This window comes from Pseudomassariella vexata, assembly GCF_002105095.1.
Source record: "Pseudomassariella vexata strain CBS 129021 chromosome Unknown BCR38scaffold_33, whole genome shotgun sequence".
In the NCBI taxonomy this organism is placed as follows: domain Eukaryota; kingdom Fungi; phylum Ascomycota; class Sordariomycetes; order Amphisphaeriales; family Pseudomassariaceae; genus Pseudomassariella; species Pseudomassariella vexata.
This window is the reverse complement of record NW_024467988.1, coordinates 27,206-47,085: the sequence shown is the minus strand read 5'-3', so window position 1 is coordinate 47,085 and position 19,880 is coordinate 27,206. Positions and strand designations below refer to the sequence as shown.

Below are 19,880 nucleotides of genomic sequence, written 5' to 3'. Positions count from 1 at the left end.
CTCCTATAAGTACTATGTACATAGTAGTAGTCGCAGAACGTCATTCGAGATTGACAACTTCGTAGTCCCACACAAAAACACATCTCTCTTTGCAACTTCCATCGCTTCCAGCAGTCACAGAACCTACTAGAGCAATGGGTTCCCAAGTGTCGAAGCCTGCGAAAGCAGCATCGCGCAAGTTTCCGACTCGTCCGGGCGGTGCACTCCCTCCGCCTCATAGGCCAGCAGCTTTAAGACCAGCTCCAGCATCAAAGGCTTCATTCGCCAAAGATGACGGTTAGTAGACAGCTTCGTCTTATGAATCATAACCCCATACATTTTTGTGTGCTATAACTTCCAGTATGCTCATATACTAGCAGCGATTCGTGCCGATTCGATTGACCCGGACCAAGGGACAAACCCGGCCTTTTCACAGCGACTAAAAGGCATGGGCATCGCGACGCCCAATCCCACACTCTCCAATTCTTCAATCGCAGACCCGGGGCCGCAAACATCTTCCCAGTCATTGTTGGGATCCAATTACCCACTGCCCTCCAAGAATGTGACGTTAAGCGCTCTTGAGGCTCGGAAACGAATACAGGATCAGGCCGACAAGCAGTTCGAAAACATGGGATCGGCCAAGGATTTCGTCGACGCCGGCACCATGAGACAGATCCTTACAATGCGAGAAAGGGGCCACGCCACTGTTGATATCGAGAAGCGGTTGCGACTAAGGAGCGGCCTCGTCGCCAAGTTGGGAGCCCAAGGCATCGTCGCACCTGTGATGTGACGACTACAAACACAACCCCAGGGAAGGTGCAATGGTGTATCATCAGAATTTAGGTGTATATTACGACTTTGGTTGGTCATCAACATGTGCCCCTCGTTAAATAAATACGCAAATAGTTGACATCAAGCAGCAAAAATATTCCAGAACTGCCGCGCCATTTTTGGGAAGGTTGCCCGTCTTGAGACATACTGTCAATCTGCCGCGGAAATAATACCCAAACTCCAGAAATCGCCATCGTCCCGCTGTCTACCACGCGGCATGTCCGCCATCAATGCGCAGATCACTGCCTGTCATGAAACGACTGGCATCGCTGAGCAGAAAGACGGCGGCGCCGCGGTAGTCCTCGGGCTTGCTGAGCTTGTTCAGCATGTTGTGCTTCGGCCACTCAACTTCGCGCTCTGGGAACTTCTCAAACAATCTCTGAACCATTTCCGTAACTATATAGCCGGGGCTGATGGTGTTGACCCGAATACCATACTCGCCCCACTCAGCGGCTAGATTGCGAGCCAGCTGGATAACACCGGCTTTCGAGGCATTATACACCCTGGCAAGTTTGGTTACTGAGGTTAGAGTCACGACTGGCAGACTTACGGGCAGATTAAACCACGATTAGCAATGGTGCCGCTCATACTGGCGATCAGAACCAAGCTTCCTTGCTGCTTCAGACGCACCATTTGTCGGGCGACGGCTTGGGCTGTCATCAGCACACCTGTCACATTCACCCCAAGCATTCTGTCTGCATCGGCCGCTGTGTACTCGAGGGCAGGGGTCTCCTGTTGGATTCCGGCCGCGGCGATCAACCCATCAATGTGGCCGTGCTCATTCGCGATCTCCTCCGTGATTCGATTAATATCATCGACTCCGGTTCGCACGTCAACCTGATGGTAAATCAAAGCGGTCTCAAGCTCACCCGCGGCACGCTTGGCGACATCATCGTACCAACTGCCGGGGCCAGGCTGGGGTTGTCTGTCGTACACATGCACTATCAACTGTCAGTCTACTTAATCGCAAAGTGGGCACATCTACAAACCAGTGGCGCCTGCTTCTAGCAAGGCCTCTGCTTGGGTCAGCCCAAGGCCCTGAGCGCCGCCTGACACGATAATGACCTTGTCCTTCAAGCTGAACTCGGGTAGTAGAGCCTTTGGGCTATTCCTAATAGGTTGACGCTCTTGGTTGGCAGCTGTGCCGTGAAAGGATCTTTCACTCGACCCAAATTGAAGAGCTGCCCTTCGTGCTCCTAAATGGACGGCAGGGGCATCAATGGCGCGAGCTAGAGCCACGCAGGTTGTGATACGGGCTAGTCTTCTTGCGGAGGAAGATTGCCGGGCTGTTCTGGTTGCAATGTTCAACATCTCGCGATTTGGTCAGAGGAAATTGCTCTATGGTGACTTCTGCTTGTTCTTTCGGAAATGGGGAGGATTGGCGTTCTTTAGCATTTCCAAGAAGACTTGGGGTTTATACTTTGGCTAAGCTGGCCAGTACCAGGTGGCTGGAGTAAAATCGGTACTGAGTGAATATAGTAACTATTCATCATGTACGCGAGACCCACGAAGTTGCAGTCAAGAGACAAGGGTGGGGAAGGGAGCAATTGAGCTAAGATACGTCTCATTCCGAGAACGTGACACATACGTGTCAATGATGAATATGGAATGAGCCAAAGTAACCTATCCACATGGTTCCTCATGGCCTCAGAACATTCTGGAGGACATGACTCCGGACTCAAGGCCGAAAGAGTTGTTTGGAGGGGCACAACATTGGCCATGGCCAGAATGGAACATACCTCGACATGTCAGTACCCTATCGACGACCAGCCTTCTCCCCCTCCTGTCACCAAAGGAACCGGTTTGCAAAATGTGACAAATCTCAAGGTGAAGGTTTGAGCCTCTCCACGGGCTCAATCGGGAATTTCTACGCGCCATTCTCAAGCGACGACCTCGAATCACAATAGCATCACAGTTGATGGTTAGTGGCGACTACCTATCGGGTGGCCACATTGGGTAACCCGCCCAATGCCAAGCAAGTGTGGTCTAAGGTTTGGTTTCCCCAAACTCGAATATAGACAGGGTTTAACCCCACATTGCAATACTCTCCTCCCCACGATGGTCTCGGCCGATGACCGCAACCCATGACCACAAATCCCCACCTGACATATAAGATTGCAAAGAAATTACGATAGTAAACGTCGCTTGGACGTATCTTGCATCTGGCAGCTGCAAGAATACCAGTTTCGGGAGGAGCTATGCATTCTGCCGTTACTAGCGCCGCACCAGTTGCTCTTAGGTAAAGAAAAGCGGATTTGTTAGATGCGTGGAGGTTGGCTATAGTCCCGCCTATGGTCAATTTTGTGGGGATGATGGATTAGCACGATGATCCGTGGTCGCCTCGTTGCCTTGCTGCCTCGCCGTCTTGCATGATAGCACTCACCTGACCCATGCCATCACCTGGCAGTTCTGCGATACGGCACTACATATACTGCGTATTTTGGTGCCAAGGAACCCTCGCCCGGCCTGACCGCGGCTCTACAGTGCGTCGAGTATGCGTCTCTTTATCTGGCGGCATTGTGAGATCAAGATGCGGTCCCATGAAGTCGGCAGCCCCAGCATTTACATGTGTGGTCGATTCCCGCAACAAGGTGGTAGCTAGCTACGAGACAGGAGCCCACGGTTGTAACAAACGAGAGATATGGTTTGATGCCACGCACGATGAGGAGACGGCTTAGGCTACCACATGGGGTGTGTCTCCGGATTTCCAACCTTGTGAAACCCGGGACTGCGGCCGTTGCAGATCCGCCCCAAAGAGCCGAAACGGACGGTGGACAGTGGGTGGAGTGGATAATGGCACGGACGGATCGGCAACCTTAAACAATAATACTTCGTACTGAAAAGGTAACCCGCCCACAAGAGCGATACTCAATACACCATGCAGGTTCTGCCCAACAGACGCGTTGGACGTCTGCTTATTCCTAACGCATGTGCAGCTGCAGTAGTCACCATGCAATCTCAATTGGACCAATCAATCTTCAGGCACCGCGGAGGCGGAGCGGGCGCCTACATGTAGAGCCTCATATCTCGAACCCAGCCTATCCAACGACGTTTCTTTCGTTCGTCTTCCCTCTTTCACATAGATTTCCGAAAAGTCCGCTGGGTCAAGTACTGGTTCTCCTTTGCCAAAGGAGTAGAGGCCAAACATGACGCCGGTGAAAGCGCCGCCCACCGGAGGCATAACAGTCAAGTTACTGGCAGGGAACTCCACCTCTAGTTTCACACCATCATTGGCTCTGAGACTCAGCTTGTAGCCCGTGGGTTGCGTTTCGATATGTAATTCTGTCGTCATCGACACACCCACGAGACCCTGCTTCTGCGTTGATGCGAGACGGCACCCGGTTTCCTCCATGACGCCAGCGTGACCGGTGGGTTTGCGACAGATGGCAGTCCGTACCTGGTCTCCATTCGGGAGCTCCTGGAGAGTGATACCCATTGTTGCGTGGGAATACTGACTCCACCAGAGCACAACGCCGGCCTCGTACCCGGGTTGGCTGGGGCCGAACTCCATTTTGGCGTGGAAGGATTCGGTGTAACTCGATTGCTTTATGAGCAGCATGGCTGGCGCCTCGGGCCATGTCAAATCATAGCAGTTACCGTAGAGTCGCAGAAAATCGGGTCGTTCCGTGAGTGTGTAACACTGTTTTAACGGAGTATCTGGTGGCCAGTCAGACAAATATGCTCCATAATAAGGAAGAGACGTAGAGGCTCGCTCTTCTGATACCAGCCCAATCCCAACAGACTTTGATCAAGATCAGCCCGCCACTTGATGTTGTCTGGCTTCGTTTGGGCGAGCAGTTGCTTCGCAGGATTCCGCCCGTGTGTCACCAGAGTAACGTTTTTCCCGTCGTTGAACACCGGCCAGTCGTCCACCCAGTCGACCTTGACCAGGAACGTTTCCCTTCCTACACAATTGTCATGAGTCCGGTATGCAACATTACGACAGACCATAAAATGGGACTGACCAAGTTGCGGTTCCAAATAACCTCCTCCCTCCCCCTTAACCGGCCTCACCCCCAAGAAAACCGCCCACCACTCCTCCTCCCCATCCTCAAACACATCCGCATGCCCCGTCCTCTGCACCTCATCATCCGCACCGTTATACCATAGTGGCTTTCCCTGCGACTCCCACGGCCCCAGGGGCCCCTCGCAACTGCGGAAACACCACTCCTGATGTCTCGCTTCAGTGCCCCCTTCAGCTGTGAACAGGTAGTAGTACTTCCCCCGCCGGAGGATGTGCGACCCCTCAGCGATGCCGTGCGGTGACTCGCGGATTACGACGGGTGGGGTTAGGGTTCGGCCGGTGGCCAGGTCGATCTCGGAGATGTGAATGGCGAAGTCTTTGAGCGGGGAGTTTGGGGGGCGGTGGGAGAGGCGGACGGTGGTAGAGAGGTAGACTTTAGAAGGGGAGCTAGAGTCGTCCCAGAAGAGCTGTGGGTGGATGAGTATTTACTCCCCGTGGTGGTGGTGGTGGTGTATCGTGAAGTATGGTTGGGAAGAAAACGAAGAGTTCATGGACGGGAGACTTACATCCTGGTCAAATCCGGGGTTATCAAAGTAGATGGGGTCGGACCAGGCATTTGAGTCCCAGATGTCGTCCGTGTAAACGTAGAATCCGCGAGGGAAGATGCGTTCCTACCACGCTATGTTAATCTCGAGATTTCCTGCCCCTTAAGAAGCGTCCTCTGAGGTCTCCCCAAAGCATCGACTCAACCGTCTCTGTCTCATTACCTCAACCTTCCAACCCAAGTCTTTCCCAAATAATAACAAAAGAAAAGAAAAGAAAAGAAACTCACATCCACCCTTGGCCGATACCGCATAAACAGCCCATTTGCCAAATACCACCTCCCCTTCCCCCCTTTTCCCTCGCCCGACCTATACCTCAACGTACCCGCCCAGCTTCCCGCCCCAGGCTCCACGGTTCGCAAATCAAGCTGGCTTTTCCTCGTCAGCGCGTGCCCGATCAGATCCCAATTGATCAGGTCCGTGGACGCGTAGATGGCGGCACCCGGAAAGAAATCAAAGGTCGAGGTGCTGAGGAAGTACGTTGTGGGTTTTGTGGCCGTGGCTGGGACCACCTGTATGAATGGGAAATTAGTCGGTCAGTTGGTAATTACTTCATTTGCAGGCGGAAGGGAGAAATTGGGAGACCAATCGGGTGCAGAAGCCTGTGAACTCAGCTTGCGTAGGTAGGTAGTGCTGTGGTCTAAGGACAAACGAAGGGAGGGATGGACAGCAGAAGGCGCATACACAGATGGTCGGGTCTGGGTTGAAGCCCCTGATGATGGGATTCTGGAAGGTGGGTTCGGGGTCTGACATTGCTTCTATTCGTGGAATAGAGTCTTATTATAATGAACTCGTAGCCTAGAAGAAGATGTGATTAAATAACTGGAACAGTACAATTTGCTGCTAAACTGAAGCAGTGCTATCAAGCGGTAATTCAGATGCCCAAGTCTATCCAGGATGAAGCTGCGAATGTAGATGCTTGGCTTGGTATGAGGTTTTCGGTCTTCGGTGTCTTATTCTCCATCAATCACAGTAAGTGTAGAGGGCCCGGATATCGTTAACTTTAGGTAAGAATTACTCTTGCTGTATGATTCGTCAATTTCCACTAGACCATAGAGGCACGCAAAGTGTGTAGATCATCCCAGAATTACTATTTCTAGTTCGAGCTCATCGGTGACCTGTGTCGTGACGATAACGCTAGTGTCGATCTCGTGTGACCCAATTATTAGCTCAGATATCTTGAAGGTGTTTCTGGCATGCTCTATTGGACGCCTTAGAATGTCGCTATACAGCAGTTGCATCGCTCCTAAGATGGAGGCACATAGGCAAGTTCCGATTGCAAAGAACTAATCAATTTTCTCCATGCTCCCTGACTTGAGCTACGACCAATTCATCTCTCAGGCCCTATTTTCCGTATTCGGCCCTTGGGTATCGTGTGCTTCTCATGACCTTGTCACAAGTCAATTTTTCCCCATTGGCCACTTTCCTCGCCCCTTCTCCCGTCCCTAAACTCGTTCAAGCTTGTGTAGATTAAGCAATCTCAGATCGTCCGCTGCTGTCACCAGCACCGGCCCCGTTGGTAGTCTTCTTGGCCCTACCCGTGATATCCTGCCAAGTAGCCCCAAATCTCCGACCAGTACTGGCCAAGAGTCCCTCCTCTTCATCGGCCTCAGCGTCCTCGTCGAATTCGCTCAGACCCATTTGCGGGGTGCGGAACAGGCTCGTCAGGAAGACAATGAGAAAAACGGCGAGAAAGACAAATTGACCCCAGAAGTCGATGGCACCGAAGACGGGCCAGTTGAGCGTAACACGGTTCAGGAACGAACTCATGACTGTCGGGGTACACACTTGCATGCTGTAGTGGCGGTCGACCCATTCGGAGCACGGTTTGACGGCCTCGGGGTGGTTGTCGCAGCTCGGTATCTCATCTGCGTGATGGGCCGGCAAATCACAAAAAGTTTGCGTACCGAACGCAGCGTACTGGGGCGCGACTAACATGGCGACGGCATAGTTGATGGCCAGGGTGATAAGAGCCAACATGACGGTAGCAATGAGGAGGGCTTGCGGAGCAGTTCGTCCCTTGCGAATCTGGAAGATGCGTAGCCACAGAAAGCGGATACCAACGGTGGCAAGGCCAGTGATGGAGCTGCTGAAAAGGAGTAAGATCAACAGTACCATCAGAATGTAGTCTACAGGGAAGGCACGTGCTGTTTGCACAAAGATCCAGTTGACAGGTTGGAACACGTTGATGTGTGCTAAGATGTAGCCGCAGTGCTCCTTGCAGACCGAGTTGGCGGCCTTGTCGATACCCGTGATGAGCATGGATACCCAAACAAGAAGAGCGATCAGAATTAATAGGAGGCCTCCAATAAGCTTGATAGGTCGGAACACAGCACATATCTTGGTCCACGTCCTGACAATCCAGCTCTTGCCTTCGCCCTGGGCCTCAGCCGCAAGTCGCTCGCGGCGGACCAAGGTCCGTTCTTCTCGTGCGAGGGCTTCGAGCTCGCGCCTATCTTTCTGCGACATGCCCTCAGAGCGTCCCGCACTGCACATCTCGAGTTGTCTCTGGCGCTCCCGGTTCTGTTCCAGTTGCGATGCCGTGTTCTCCGACAATTGTGGCGCTGAAACCGACGGTGCTGATTTGATGAAAGAGACTGGCAGAAGTGCTAGGCCAACACCCGTGTAAAGTGTGTACATCAGAGTACCCAGGGTGATCAATAAGCCTAGCCCAAAAGTCAAAGCCTTTTCGCCATGGTTCTCGTCTAATAGCCTCTTGAAAAAGTCCAAATCCAAATGCTCTCCTCGACCTTTCCCGGAGGCAGGCACGAAGAATCCGACAAGGAAGATGATAACCACCAGCAAGATGAAAGCGATAGTATACTTCAAAGCGCCCCAGAGTCGACTCCCGAACGTCTGGTTGCCCTCCTGCTCCTCCACCTCATCGTACTCCTCGTACCAGAAGTACGAGAAGGGAATGACGATCAAGCATAGCAGCGCATCGAAGCTGTATAGCGAGTAGTATACGATCTTGAGCGTGAGAAGAATATTGCGGATACGCGTCGGTGTCGCCCAGTCCTTCTTGATGCCGAGGGCCGAGTTGGTCGTGGCGGAAACGAGCGCGATGTCGACGGGGAGGAGAAGCACGGTCGCCAGGAGCGCCGTAAGACTAATGATGGCTACTGTGCTGATGATGGCCGATCTGTCGCGATGTGTTTGCCAGGTGAAGGTGGTGATGACCGCGATAACAAGGGCTAGTAGGACCGCAATAGCGTATGCCACCCAGATTAGTGAGACTTGAATATAGCCGGCCGAGGCCATGCCGCTTGAGTTGATGGAGACGATAAGGTTGTGTTGACTTGCAGAAACTGCTCCACGGGATCATGCAGAGATTAGAAATGAACAATACTTCAACAACATAGATTGGAAACTGCACAAAGAAAGTATGTCATGACTGCTCAGATATTTGTCCGGGGCGTTTTGGAGCTTGCGCTAGCTTGAGCTCGAACTGATGAATGCATGTATCATGACGTAAACATGACGTAAGGCCCGTGTCATTTAAACATATTAGCGTCCCGATATTCACATATGCGTGTAGCCAGTATTGCCGTGTGAGAGGGCTGGTCCAACTTAAAACATCATTCCATACCGTTGTATGTGGTTGGTTATTGTAATGAGGCGCAGATATCCAATATCAAATGTCCTTGAATTCTTATTTACTACACAGGCATCCTTATCAATATCAATCAACCAACCAAAACAAACATTGCAACGAACAGTCACATTGCAGGCCCATATTTCGGTTTGTTTTGTTTCATTCTTTCATTCGTCCTAATCTACATGCAATACGCCGAGTATAGGATGGGGGTCATGAAAGTTCGGGCTGAACTTCAGAGGGATATAAAGGAGGTCGGGAGGGAGAAGGGGTGAGAGAACGCAGCGTAAACCATCCTGCAAGACTTTTGTGTCCTCGTTCATTACCATGACAAGGAGAAATAGGAAAGACCATATTTGCCTGGGAGATGCCAATGTCTATCGTTCGTGAAGAGGGGCATAAATCATTGCCAGACCATCCTCTGAGATCCGGCGCATGCCCAACTAAATGTTTCCATGTTTGGAACTTGGGGGACTAATGGCGAGAAGCTTATCGCGAGGACATGGCCTTGGTCACAAGTCTCTTCAAGGCCAACTCCTTCTTCTTCAAGTCATCGGCAGACGAGTCCTCAACCTCGAGCTGGCTCATGGCGTCGCTCAAAGACTGCTCGATCTTCTCCTTCTGCCCGCGCTTCAACTTCAGCGACATCGTTGGGTCGGAGACGATCTCCTCAACACGGCTGATGTAGGACTCGAGTTGCTGCTTAGCCTCGAATCGCTTGCTGAAAGCCTCGTCGCTATTCTTGAACTTCTCGGCGTCTTTTTATCGCGTTAGTTACACGTCACTCTGTGGGGAAGGGCGTGGTGAAGCTTACCGTTGATCATAGTCTCAATCTCAGTGGAAGACAGCTTACCAACTGAGTTGGCAATGGTGATGTTGGCACTGCGACCGGAGGTCTTCTCAGTAGCAGTGACCTTGAGGATACCGTTGACATCGACCTCGAAGACGACCTCGAGCACGGGCTCACCGGCACGCATGGGCGGGATAGGAGCAAGGGTGAATTCTCCGAGGGAGGTGTTGTCCTCGCAATTGACACGCTCGCCCTGGAATACGGGGAACTGGACGGTCTGCTGGTTGTCGGCAACAGTGGTGAAGGTGCGCTTCTTGATGGTCGGGACCGTCTGACCACGACCAACAACGGGAGCGAAGATGTTACCCTCCATGGCAACACCGAGGGAGAGAGGAACGACGTCCAAGAGGAGGAGGTCGGCGGTATCAGCCGAAGTGGCCTTTCCGGAGAGGATACCAGCCTGGACGGCCGCACCGTACGCGACGGCCTCGTCGGGGTTGATGCTCTTCTCGAGCTTCTTGCCATCGAAGAAGTCGCTGAGGAGCTTCTGGATCTTGGGGATACGGGTGGAGCCACCAACGAGAACGATCTCGTCAACAGCGGACTTGCCGACGTTGGCATCCTTCAGAACCTGGGCAACCGGGTCCAAAGTTCCGTTGAAGGCCTTGGAGTTAAGGTCCTCGAAACGGGCACGGGTGATCTGGAGGAAGAGATCCTCGCCATCGAAGAGAGAGTCGATCTCGATGGTGGTCTGAGCACCGCTAGACAGGGTTCGCTTAGCACGCTCGCATGCAGTTCGGAGTCTTCGGAGAGCTCGCGGGTCAGCGGAGATATCCTTCTTGGTCTTGCGCTGGAACTCCTTCTTGCAGTGCTCGAGCAGGTTGGTGTCGAAATCCTGGCCACCAAGATGGGTGTCACCGGCAGTAGCCTTAACAGTGAAAACGCCACCCTGGATGTTGAGGAGGGACACATCGAAAGTACCACCACCAAGATCGTAGATCAGGACGTTGCGCTCCTTGTTGGACTTGCCGGAGCCAAGACCGTAGGCGATGGCGGCAGCAGTAGGCTCGTTGATGATACGCAGGACGTTGAGGCCGGAAATGGCACCAGCATCCTTAGTGGCCTGACGCTGGTTGTCGTTGAAGTAGGCGGGCACGGTAATGACAGCCTTCTCAACCTTCTTACCGAGCTTGACCTCGGCAATCTCCTTCATCTATTCGGGCAGGAATGTCAGTGCTTGTATGGGCCAAATTGGGTCATGGGTAGCGCGCTGTATTTACCTTGGTGAGGACCATGGCGGAGATTTCCTGGGGCGAGAAAGTCTTGGTCTCGCCCAAGTACTCAACTTGGACCATAGGGTTGGTACCCTGGTCGACGACCTTGAACGGCCACGACTCGATATCCTTCTTGACGATGGGATCGTCGAAGGGACGACCGATCAGGCGCCTGAAAATAGAGTCAGCTAGCCGTCTCATGTACGTACCATATACTACCGCCAGGGGATTTCGGAGTTGAGTAGCATTGGATGGCGGGGTGGTTGAGCGCTTACTTGACATCGAAGACGGTGTTGCGGGGGTTCATGGCAGCCTGGTTCTTGGCCGCCTCACCGATCAAACGCTCCTTCTCATTGAAGGAGACGTAAGAAGGGGTGGTGAAGCTACCCTGCTCGTTGGCAATGATCTCGACATTGTTTCCCTCGTAGGTGGCCACGCAGGAGTAGGTCGTGCCTGTTTGCCCCATTATTAGCAATCGTTTCTTCTCTCAGCGATGCGCCCTTGGTGGGCAGCGATAGCACGGGGCGACAGATTGATTATGCATCACGTACCCAAATCGATGCCAATGGCACCATCGTAGACTTCTTCCGCCATGTTGATGAAGTTGTTTTTATCTTGGGACTCCGGGAAAATGCGATCTGGGAGTGAACTTCAACGGGCAAAGACGAGGGGCAATTGTGGATGGAGAATTTTTGAAGTTTTCACATCTTGCAACTTTTTTTGCCAGTGGGGGGGCGGTGAAGTGTCCCACCCGATTTTGCTGCCTTTTCTAGATCGGGTCTAGTGGGGGGTTACGTCTAAGCTTCCATTACCCAGGGTTTTTTCCTGAAGGATCCTCCTCCCCTCCCTCACCAACGAACAAACGAAGTAACGTACAACCCCACCTTTCCGGGCACCCACCTTTCCGGGCACCCACCTTTCTGGCCACATATTGCAATCCAATTGAAGGTATTCGAAACAGTGTATTCAACGTACTATTATAGCTATTCAGGTACAACCAGCTCTAATAGAAAGCTGTGCTCTAGGGCTTCCTGAGGTAGAGATCTGATAGATTCTGACGCCTTAGCTGGGTCCAGTATTACCTGATTCCGACGTTGTACCTGGTCTCGTTGCCGTTCTACTTCAAGGGCTCGATCCATCGCTTCCTTAATCTGTACAATGTTACCAAATCGTTCATTAGGCCCTAATCGTACCTTCTTACGTGGTTTGGGGCGTAACAAAGTTATCTCGGCTTCTAATGCGTGTACACGATGGGTCAAAGTAGCGACCTCGACGCTCTGTACATCTAGCGGACGAGTCAGCTTCCGAAACAATAGCCGTTGCGACGGTCGCAATGGCGTAATCGCTGCCAGACTCTCCCTAGCTACTAAGCTAGTCACTGGCGTCGCTATTATTGTCGGACCAAGCCAATTACCAACTGTTGGTGGTGTAGTTGGTCGTTCTGATAGGGGGGCTATCGTCGGCTGAGGTCGCGATGGATCCAATGGGTATATTCCAGTTGCAGAGAAGCCTGATTGTATATTACTGATCGTGAACGAATTCGTATATGCCTCGATGTATAGCGAGAGGAACGTCGACTTTTTAAATGGAATAGAACAGTACTCGATCGAGAGAGAGGTCGCTAACGAGCGATAGTACCGCTTTAATGGAGCAAATACGGCGACGTCGAGAGGTTGGAGCCCGTGAGAACAGTGTGCTGGCAAAAATAGTCACGAGATCTTGTTACAATAGGCTAACCACATAAACTCGACGTTGTCGTGAGCGATATGACCATCTAATATCAAGAGCCGCTGCTCGTCGGGATCAACTGGTTGTCTACGAGGTATAAAGATATCACGAAGCCATCGAACGGCGATATCTGTACTGATCCAACCGTTAGACGAATAAGTATATTGCCAATCAGGTATATCGTCGCAATCGTTAAACCATTTCCCTAGATAGCTTCATCGACGCGATTGACGCGTCAGAATGGCTGAGGCCATCGCCGAGTCGTAATTGGAGGGTAGAGCGTGGAACGCCCCATCGGAGGGAAGCCTGGCGCTGGGATATCCCTTGATTGATATCGTTGAGAGCGCCTTGAATCGAATTTCCTGAATATCGAGGCATTGTATAATAATAGCCAATACCGACGATAATCTGTTGTGCCGAAGGTTGTTGTAGTTGGCAGATTAGGTGGCCAGAAAGGTGGGGTTGTACGTTACGTAGTATGGAGATTTCATCATTTGCATTGAAGACCAGGCGATCCGAGTGTGGCTTTTTGATTCGCATGATCACAAATCATGAGCAGCCTATTACATGTCTGGTTGACCGAGTCAACTAAGCTAGAGATCCACTAGATAGAAAACTTCTTTTCATGATCTACGAACATTAAGCAAACGGGGCTGCGGTGCCAGGCATCATGCTCCCACGTGTTGTGCCACCAGTCGTTTTAAGACCTGATCGCGTTTACTGGAATGAATACAGATGGATACAAATTCCTCGACGAAGACGATTGTGGCCAAAGCTGGTAAACATTGCCAGTGTCTGAAATACTTGGAGCCTGTATTTTGAACTAATTTGTTGACACTATTTGCCATTCCGGTTCTCCGTTACCCTCTACTAACAAGGTAGTTATATAGCAGGATGTCGTTTGGAGCAACGACGTTTCTCTGCATGATGGCTCTTCAGATTACATTACCTATGGTATCGTAGAGATTTCTCTTTGAAGGATATCCTAACAACGTTATGCCATTGTATGTTTAGAGACGCAAGCTGGTTCCTGGCCATGCTGTTGAGTATTAGTATTGGATGATGAATCAAGCATAAAGAGTAATTGATATCATTCGTACATCTAGAATGTAATAACGTCCAGAGCAAAGATGCTTGTCTATGACGGCTCTGCAAGCGCATCCATCTGCTTCGCCATCTGTAGCAGCTTTGCAAGTGCAACCAACCATTGTGCTCGCTATTTTGTAAACCCTACAATACTACAGGCCGGCCAACGAGCCAACTCTTACAACCCTAAACTCCCCGTCCTATCCATCCACTTGCCTAATCAATTTCCCTTCCTGCACTGCATACTCAAAGGGACTTGATTAGATTGAAGAAGACGACGAATTTTTCCATTTCCATGCCCAGTCCGTGCGGGCCCTTTTCACCCTTCGGGAGAGCAGCTACGAGACTGACCTCGAGGCGGTTGCTCCCATAATGCAAGTTGATGTCGAAAACAGGCTCGTTTCTTTTGTCTTCAGGACTCAGGATGGGGTACACGCGACTAAAGTTTTGTGTGACGTTCAACTTCCACTCACGCTGCTGGGCCTCCAGAAAGGGTGCTATAATGGGATGGAGTTGCAGACGGTAATATCTTGCTGGCGCGTTGAAGACAAGTTCTTGCTGGGACTCGACATCACTGGCGTACAATGTGATCGCCAGTCGATTCTCCAGTCGATTCTCCATTCGATTATTCGAGGAATGGAGATCAGGGTGGGATCTTATGACAACTTGGGGCATTAGAGCCTCAGTAACTTCTGTAATGCAGTCAGTAATAAATACATAGTGCGACCAGCAGGGATTATTGCTTACTGAAACCATGAGGACGATATTTCTGGGCTTCCAAGATGTCAGCTGCAGTCCGCTTCGGCGGTGGTGGCGGCGGCGGAGGAAGAGGGGCGGCTACACCATTTGGAGCTGGGGCCGGGGCTTGCCCCATGGGAGCAAATTGTTGTTGCGTCGTCATGCTGCTGACCTGCGCCGGGATTGCGGGTGATTGTCGCGCTGGTTCTTCCGGCTTGACCGCCCCACCTGCGACAGAAGGGCTGGGGGAAGCTCCAGAGACGGACAAGCTTCTGGCTTTCTCCAGTTGGCTGAGATTAACAGCAGCTGCATTTGAGCCACCAAAAGGATTTCGTGCCAGCGGAGTGCCATTGCGGGCGCCATCTGCCTCTCCTGACTGGACAGTTGGTGGTGCCGGTGAGCCTGCTGCACTGACTTTGCCGCCGACGTGAATGGTGATTTTCTTAGAATGCACAGGTGGTGTTTCGGCGCTCTGGGGTATCTTGAGCTTGATCTTTGGTTGTGGGGGCTCCAGTACGTAACGTTTGGCCTCTTTAACTAATCTTTTGAAATGCTCCTGGGCCTAGTTAGCACGAAAATGGGGACCACACAGTCGACGATGCACTTACTTCGAGCTCCTGGGCCATCGAGAATATCTCACTGCCATCCTCATTGTAGTGATATGCATTCTTCCAGATGAGACTTGCTTGATCTTCAAATGCAGCCCAGCCCTTGAAGTCACTGACGCCGGTTGCTTCACCGCGGCCATGTTGGCCACGGACTTGCTTCTGGAGAGCTTTCAGAGACATGGGCTCTGCGATGATCTCATAATAGTCCTTCAGGGAGCGAGGTGGTAGGTAGATGAATGGTTCGAAGTACTGCCAGTCACCACTGTTGGTAATATTAGTCGAGATCTGCAGAAGCTATCGAGGCATAACTCACCCATCATCCTTGACTCGGATGGTGTCCTCCACAATCTTCTCCTGAGCTTGCTGGAAAGTGAGACCTTTGTATGACGTGTTCTCATACTGTGAGTCGGTTTTGCCATGGGCTGATCCGGAACGGGATGGCTTTGGTGTCGTCGATGTGGCGTTCTTGGGTGGTCTGCCAGGTCTTCTCTTCCGCACAACAGGCTCAGGCTCGTCGTCTTCTTCATCTGAGCCCTCGGCATCTTCCTCGCTTTTATCCTCGTCAGCTTCCGCATCATCATCTGCCTCTCCGTGTGCGTCTCTGTCTGGAGCAGGCTGCATCTCCACGTCCTCTTCTTCGCCCTCTGCATCTTCTTCGCCGTTGACCTCGTCCGGGTCAGGGGTCGGAGGCAGTGGAGTAGCGACAGCCTGATAATTTCCTGCCTTATACGCAGGATTAAACTTGACCATCAAGTTGCTGACAGCCTTTCGCACGCGCTCCGCATCGCCGAAGACCTCAGACTGTCTCGTGTTCGTCTCCTTTGCGTTGGATACCAGCCGCTTGAAGTCTCCCTCCAGAGCTGACAGATTCGGGTACTCATGCTTATTCAGTTTGCGCTCAATAATCTCTAGCGATAGAGGTAATCGGATCTTTTTGTAATATTCTGGGTTTTCGGCCTTGGTGGGAAGGCGCTCGAAGAAGGGAGAAACTGGACGGCCACTGCAACGCGAGATGATTAGCGGGACTTCATAGGGGTACGGAAGGGTTTTGATGTATTGCATTGTATGCAACATGGATGACGCACTTCTTGTCTGTGGTTGCTCGGATGGACTCGAGAATGTTCAACCCATACGCCTTGGTTGACTGAGCTGTCTCTCCTTTTGAAAGGTCGCCGAACTCCTGCAATATTATCGAATCAGTACTTGATTGTACTCAATGCTGACATGCAAATCGAAAGTAGAATGTCCTCGGTTTTTCTTTCGAGGTTGCGAAAAGCGGGAACAAGGGGGCTAGCATTGGTATAAAAGCCATGTTCAAGCTTGGAAGTGGTCAACTCCGCCAAAGACCCTGCATTGCGCGAACATGGCATCTCGGGTTGACCCAGCTTCCAACCACCAGTGCACGCGATCAAGTTTTCGCATAGGCATAGAAGTATACAATCACTCACCTCCTGCAACTTGCGACGCTTTGCAGCTCGATCGATATCGGCTCCCGACCCAGCTTCAAAGCCATTCACGCCGCTAACCTTTCTCTTGTTCTCCATCTTCTATGCTATCGCTGCTGCTGTTTGCTGCTGCTGAATCAATCGCGAATGCATGCAGGCTGTTGGATAATTGTTGAGTTGTCCTAATCGACTTTATTGCGTTGCCAACGGGGCGCCGTCGCTGTCGCAATGCGCAGCTCTGAAGTGTTGGTTGCGCGAGTGCCTGTGTGGTTGGGAAACGCGACGGTCAGTCAGTGGCGGCCGTGGTCAGGGCAGGTGGTAGGAGCTTTTTTTGCTAGGTATTCGCTGTACTGCATGCAATACCCCGGATGAACACAGAAACGAGTGGTGTGGATGCGCATTTCACAGTGGTGAATTGACGGTTGGTGAGTGATTTGCAGCTGATGTTTAATTTTTAGGTGGGTGTCGTTTTCGTCCTGAGCTGATGTAGAGGTTCGCAGTTTGACACCATGGAATGATGCATTTTTGGCGTTGGACTTGAACCAAGAATGCCCATGCGAGCTCGGACCAATTTGCGATGTGTGGCAGTGCTACAGTTCCAGTTCAGCCACTCTAGATCCTCAAATCGAAATTTCCAGTGGTTATCACAAGCAAACAACAATCATATTTACGGCGAGGAGGGATATTGTAGTAATTCCATCCTATTCTATAACTGTAAAAAACATAGATAATAAAACCTGTATCATTTTAAGTCTGCATAATATTATGAGGCTCAAGATCAAGTTGCCATTTCATCTTTGTTGTTGATGGTCCGGCACCAGTTGTCTGTTGGCCCATGGTCACGTGCTGTTTTGCTTCCTGGATTTCCCCGACCTGGAAAAAAAGGCCTTTGGCTGCAGTGGCTGAACAACAAGTGGCTCCTGCTCTGAGCTAACGCAACCGAATCTTGCCTTTAATGTTTACCATCTTGCAAGTCGACCAAAGACCACACACCACTGACGCGCCTTCTATTCTACATTTGCATGTGCAAACACGCCTTCCCTCATATCTATTGACAACTTCTGCTACGCCCGCTCAATTCTGAAGCATTTCTGATTCTCGAAACGCTTCGCGACCGTATCAGCTGTCCCGTGGCTATTGTCGAGTCCTGATCCAACTTGCGCGAACCTCAGCCGACTTCCCCACGCGACAGTTAGTGCCCGAGGTCTCCTCCCACCTTGAACTTTCGCCCACCTCCAAGCCTTAGTGACCCGTAACTTGTCACCACTTCGGCCTCGACCTCTTTTCGCGTCCTCTACATCGAGTTGCCACACATATATCCCTCAGCCGGCTTGCAATTCGCCCGCATTGCTCGACCTTACACACCCGCATAGCTCGACCTTAAACACAACGCGAGCTACGCAACCGTCAAAATGCCCATGGATATCGACACGAGCCGTCGCAACAAGGTCCCCCGGCCTCTTTCGGACAACGAGCGGGCGCGACTTGAGGAATACATCGAATCGATTCAATACTCTGCCCGGTAGGTGAGGATGAATGATAGTCTGTGGCTATACACTAACAGTAACCCAGTTACTCGGACAGCGAGTACGAGTACCGGCATGTCCAGCTTCCTAAGGTGATGCTGAAGGCAATCCCAAAGGACTATCATGACGCAGCACATGGCACGCTGAAGTTGCTGTGGGAAGACGAATGGCGTGCCATCGGAATTACGCAGGTACGAAGTCAACCCGACCATCTGCGAAGACTTTTTGTTTCCTGCAAACGCTGACAGGCCGTCTTGCATTCAGAGCTTGGGATGGGAGCACTACGAGGTTCACGAGCCAGAGCCGCATATTTTACTCTTCAAGTGAGTACACATTCCTTCTGACCTGCAAGCCGGTCTTGGATGTATTCAAGCAAAGACTGACTCGAACTCTATTTCCAGGCGACCTCTCAACTACCAACCGCCCCAGTGATGCCCTCACCGCAGCATTAAGACATAGCTCATTCATGCGCCTTGGGTTTCTCACCTCAACTCCCACCCCTCACCTCATTGTACGATATATCCGACTATTGCATAGCGACACTTGCATCTTGTATGGGTATAATGCTTCGAGACGATTTACTGCCGCTCTCTGATGATGCACTCTCCTGACACCATCTCGACAACCTTGTTGCTTGTTACCCCGGATCGCCATGCCTAGACTGCAGACTAGAGAGTCATGCTACACTAGACAAGTCTGACGTTAACGGCCGCGGTCTCTTGACCAACAGGCCGGGGAAGCAAGTACTTTCCGGTTGCACGTGTCCACATGAAGAGGGTGCAAGGGGTATATCAACTCTATCTACATCTAGACTCGGGAGTGGTAGAGTCTCGAATTGGGTGCGGTAGGACTGGCCTCCTCCAGGAATCATAAACGGTGGATGGAGCGGTTGAACGATAAAGTCTGCCCCGCCTTTACAACTTACATTCCGTTCTCAGACTTCTGACGCAGTTTTTCTAGTTGCCTTTGGCTTATCAGAGATTCATAGGAACTTGAATGAAACCAAATGCACGAGACCATGTTTGTGTTGGGTGTAAGTAGTTGTGATGACGGTTGCAAGCGCAAGCGTTGTGGCATACCTATGGGGAAGTGGTGTTGATGACAAAGTCGGAGGATGTGTGACCAAAATGCCGACTGGGGCCTTGCAATGCCGTTCGCAACGGCCGAAACATGTAAGCTCTTTAACTTCCAAATGTAACGGCCGCACTTTACCCTTGATCAAGGCGCGCCTTTAGGTTCAGAGAGTTTTGTTTCTCTCGCATCTCGAACCTTTATAATAAAACGTGGCAACGTCTTGCATTATGTTTCCCTTGACCCTGGAATGGTGGTAAGTCCAAGAAATGTCAGCTGTTGCTGGAAGTAATCTGACGATGGCTTGGTATTGATGCCGAGTCGTCAAGTTTGTAACTCAAACGGCGTTAACAATTGGGAACTACCAACTGGCCACCTTTCATTAACACATTTGAGTCGCCAATGCAGCCAATTGTCGGACCATGCCGAGTTCACATCGAACCACGGCCACTTGATGTCATCCAATGGGAATTACTAGTCTAATTGTATCCATATATATTTCCTCTTTGTTCATCGCAATATAAGCAAACGGCCAAGAGGACACTTCTTCCACTACTTTCCAGTACTTACTCTCGGCCTCTTTTCTTCTTCTTGCTCATACCCAACCTGGAAACTTGTGACATTGAAGTTAATCCTATTGCGA

The 19,880-nt window shown here is 51.3% G+C and overlaps 8 protein-coding genes across 8 annotated transcripts; 2 read left to right on the top strand and 6 right to left on the bottom strand.

Annotated features, from left to right (window-relative positions):
• Window positions 1-134: 134 nt before the first annotated feature.
• BCR38DRAFT_357691 (uncharacterized protein) lies at window positions 135-769 on the top strand (the record flags this gene model as incomplete). Its single annotated transcript, XM_040857126.1, has 2 exons — window positions 135-276; window positions 360-769. 2 exons carry the CDS (start codon window positions 135-137, stop codon window positions 767-769), a joined length of 552 nt encoding a protein of 183 aa, XP_040709246.1.
• Window positions 770-1,015: 246 nt separating this feature from the next.
• On the bottom strand, window positions 1,016-2,121 carry BCR38DRAFT_357775 (uncharacterized protein; the record flags this gene model as incomplete). The annotated part of the gene is made up of 3 exons (XM_040857129.1): window positions 1,016-1,313; window positions 1,361-1,751; window positions 1,800-2,121. 3 exons carry the CDS (start codon window positions 2,119-2,121, stop codon window positions 1,016-1,018), a joined length of 1,011 nt encoding a protein of 336 aa, XP_040709245.1.
• A 1,513-nt stretch (window positions 2,122-3,634) lies between these two features.
• BCR38DRAFT_147869 (glycosyl hydrolase) lies at window positions 3,635-6,290 on the bottom strand. The gene is made up of 5 exons (XM_040853687.1): window positions 6,061-6,290; window positions 5,607-5,888; window positions 5,341-5,445; window positions 4,524-5,241; window positions 3,635-4,467 (listed from the first exon to the last, which is right to left on the bottom strand). The coding sequence occupies exons 1-5, from the start codon at window positions 6,127-6,129 to the stop codon at window positions 3,782-3,784; spliced, it is 1,860 nt and encodes a 619-aa protein (XP_040709244.1). The 5' UTR covers window positions 6,130-6,290; the 3' UTR covers window positions 3,635-3,781.
• Window positions 6,291-6,846: 556 nt separating this feature from the next.
• Window positions 6,847-8,637, bottom strand: BCR38DRAFT_357754 (uncharacterized protein; the record flags this gene model as incomplete). The annotated part of the gene is made up of 1 exon (XM_040857128.1): window positions 6,847-8,637. The coding sequence occupies one exon, from the start codon at window positions 8,635-8,637 to the stop codon at window positions 6,847-6,849; it is 1,791 nt and encodes a 596-aa protein (XP_040709243.1).
• Window positions 8,638-9,318: 681 nt separating this feature from the next.
• Window positions 9,319-11,848, bottom strand: BCR38DRAFT_147761 (heat shock protein 70 family). Its single transcript, XM_040853686.1, has 5 exons — window positions 11,587-11,848; window positions 11,311-11,488; window positions 11,042-11,207; window positions 9,786-10,974; window positions 9,319-9,729 (listed from the first exon to the last, which is right to left on the bottom strand). The coding sequence occupies exons 1-5, from the start codon at window positions 11,627-11,629 to the stop codon at window positions 9,461-9,463; spliced, it is 1,845 nt and encodes a 614-aa protein (XP_040709242.1). The 5' UTR covers window positions 11,630-11,848; the 3' UTR covers window positions 9,319-9,460.
• A 1,556-nt stretch (window positions 11,849-13,404) lies between these two features.
• Window positions 13,405-13,903, bottom strand: BCR38DRAFT_453435 (uncharacterized protein). The gene is made up of 2 exons (XM_040861598.1): window positions 13,864-13,903; window positions 13,405-13,802 (listed from the first exon to the last, which is right to left on the bottom strand). The coding sequence occupies exon 2, from the start codon at window positions 13,609-13,611 to the stop codon at window positions 13,432-13,434; it is 180 nt and encodes a 59-aa protein (XP_040709241.1). The 5' UTR covers window positions 13,612-13,802; window positions 13,864-13,903; the 3' UTR covers window positions 13,405-13,431.
• BCR38DRAFT_453434 (Bromodomain-containing protein) lies at window positions 13,836-17,153 on the bottom strand. Its single transcript, XM_040861597.1, has 6 exons — window positions 16,644-17,153; window positions 16,281-16,375; window positions 15,509-16,195; window positions 15,196-15,457; window positions 14,597-15,143; window positions 13,836-14,541 (listed from the first exon to the last, which is right to left on the bottom strand). The coding sequence occupies exons 1-6, from the start codon at window positions 16,737-16,739 to the stop codon at window positions 14,096-14,098; spliced, it is 2,133 nt and encodes a 710-aa protein (XP_040709240.1). The 5' UTR covers window positions 16,740-17,153; the 3' UTR covers window positions 13,836-14,095.
• A 410-nt stretch (window positions 17,154-17,563) lies between these two features.
• On the top strand, window positions 17,564-18,698 carry BCR38DRAFT_147612 (regulatory subunit of cyclin-dependent kinase). The gene is made up of 4 exons (XM_040853684.1): window positions 17,564-18,162; window positions 18,213-18,357; window positions 18,431-18,489; window positions 18,568-18,698. The coding sequence occupies exons 1-4, from the start codon at window positions 18,053-18,055 to the stop codon at window positions 18,596-18,598; spliced, it is 345 nt and encodes a 114-aa protein (XP_040709239.1). The 5' UTR covers window positions 17,564-18,052; the 3' UTR covers window positions 18,599-18,698.
• The last annotated feature ends 1,182 nt before the right edge of the window (window positions 18,699-19,880 follow it).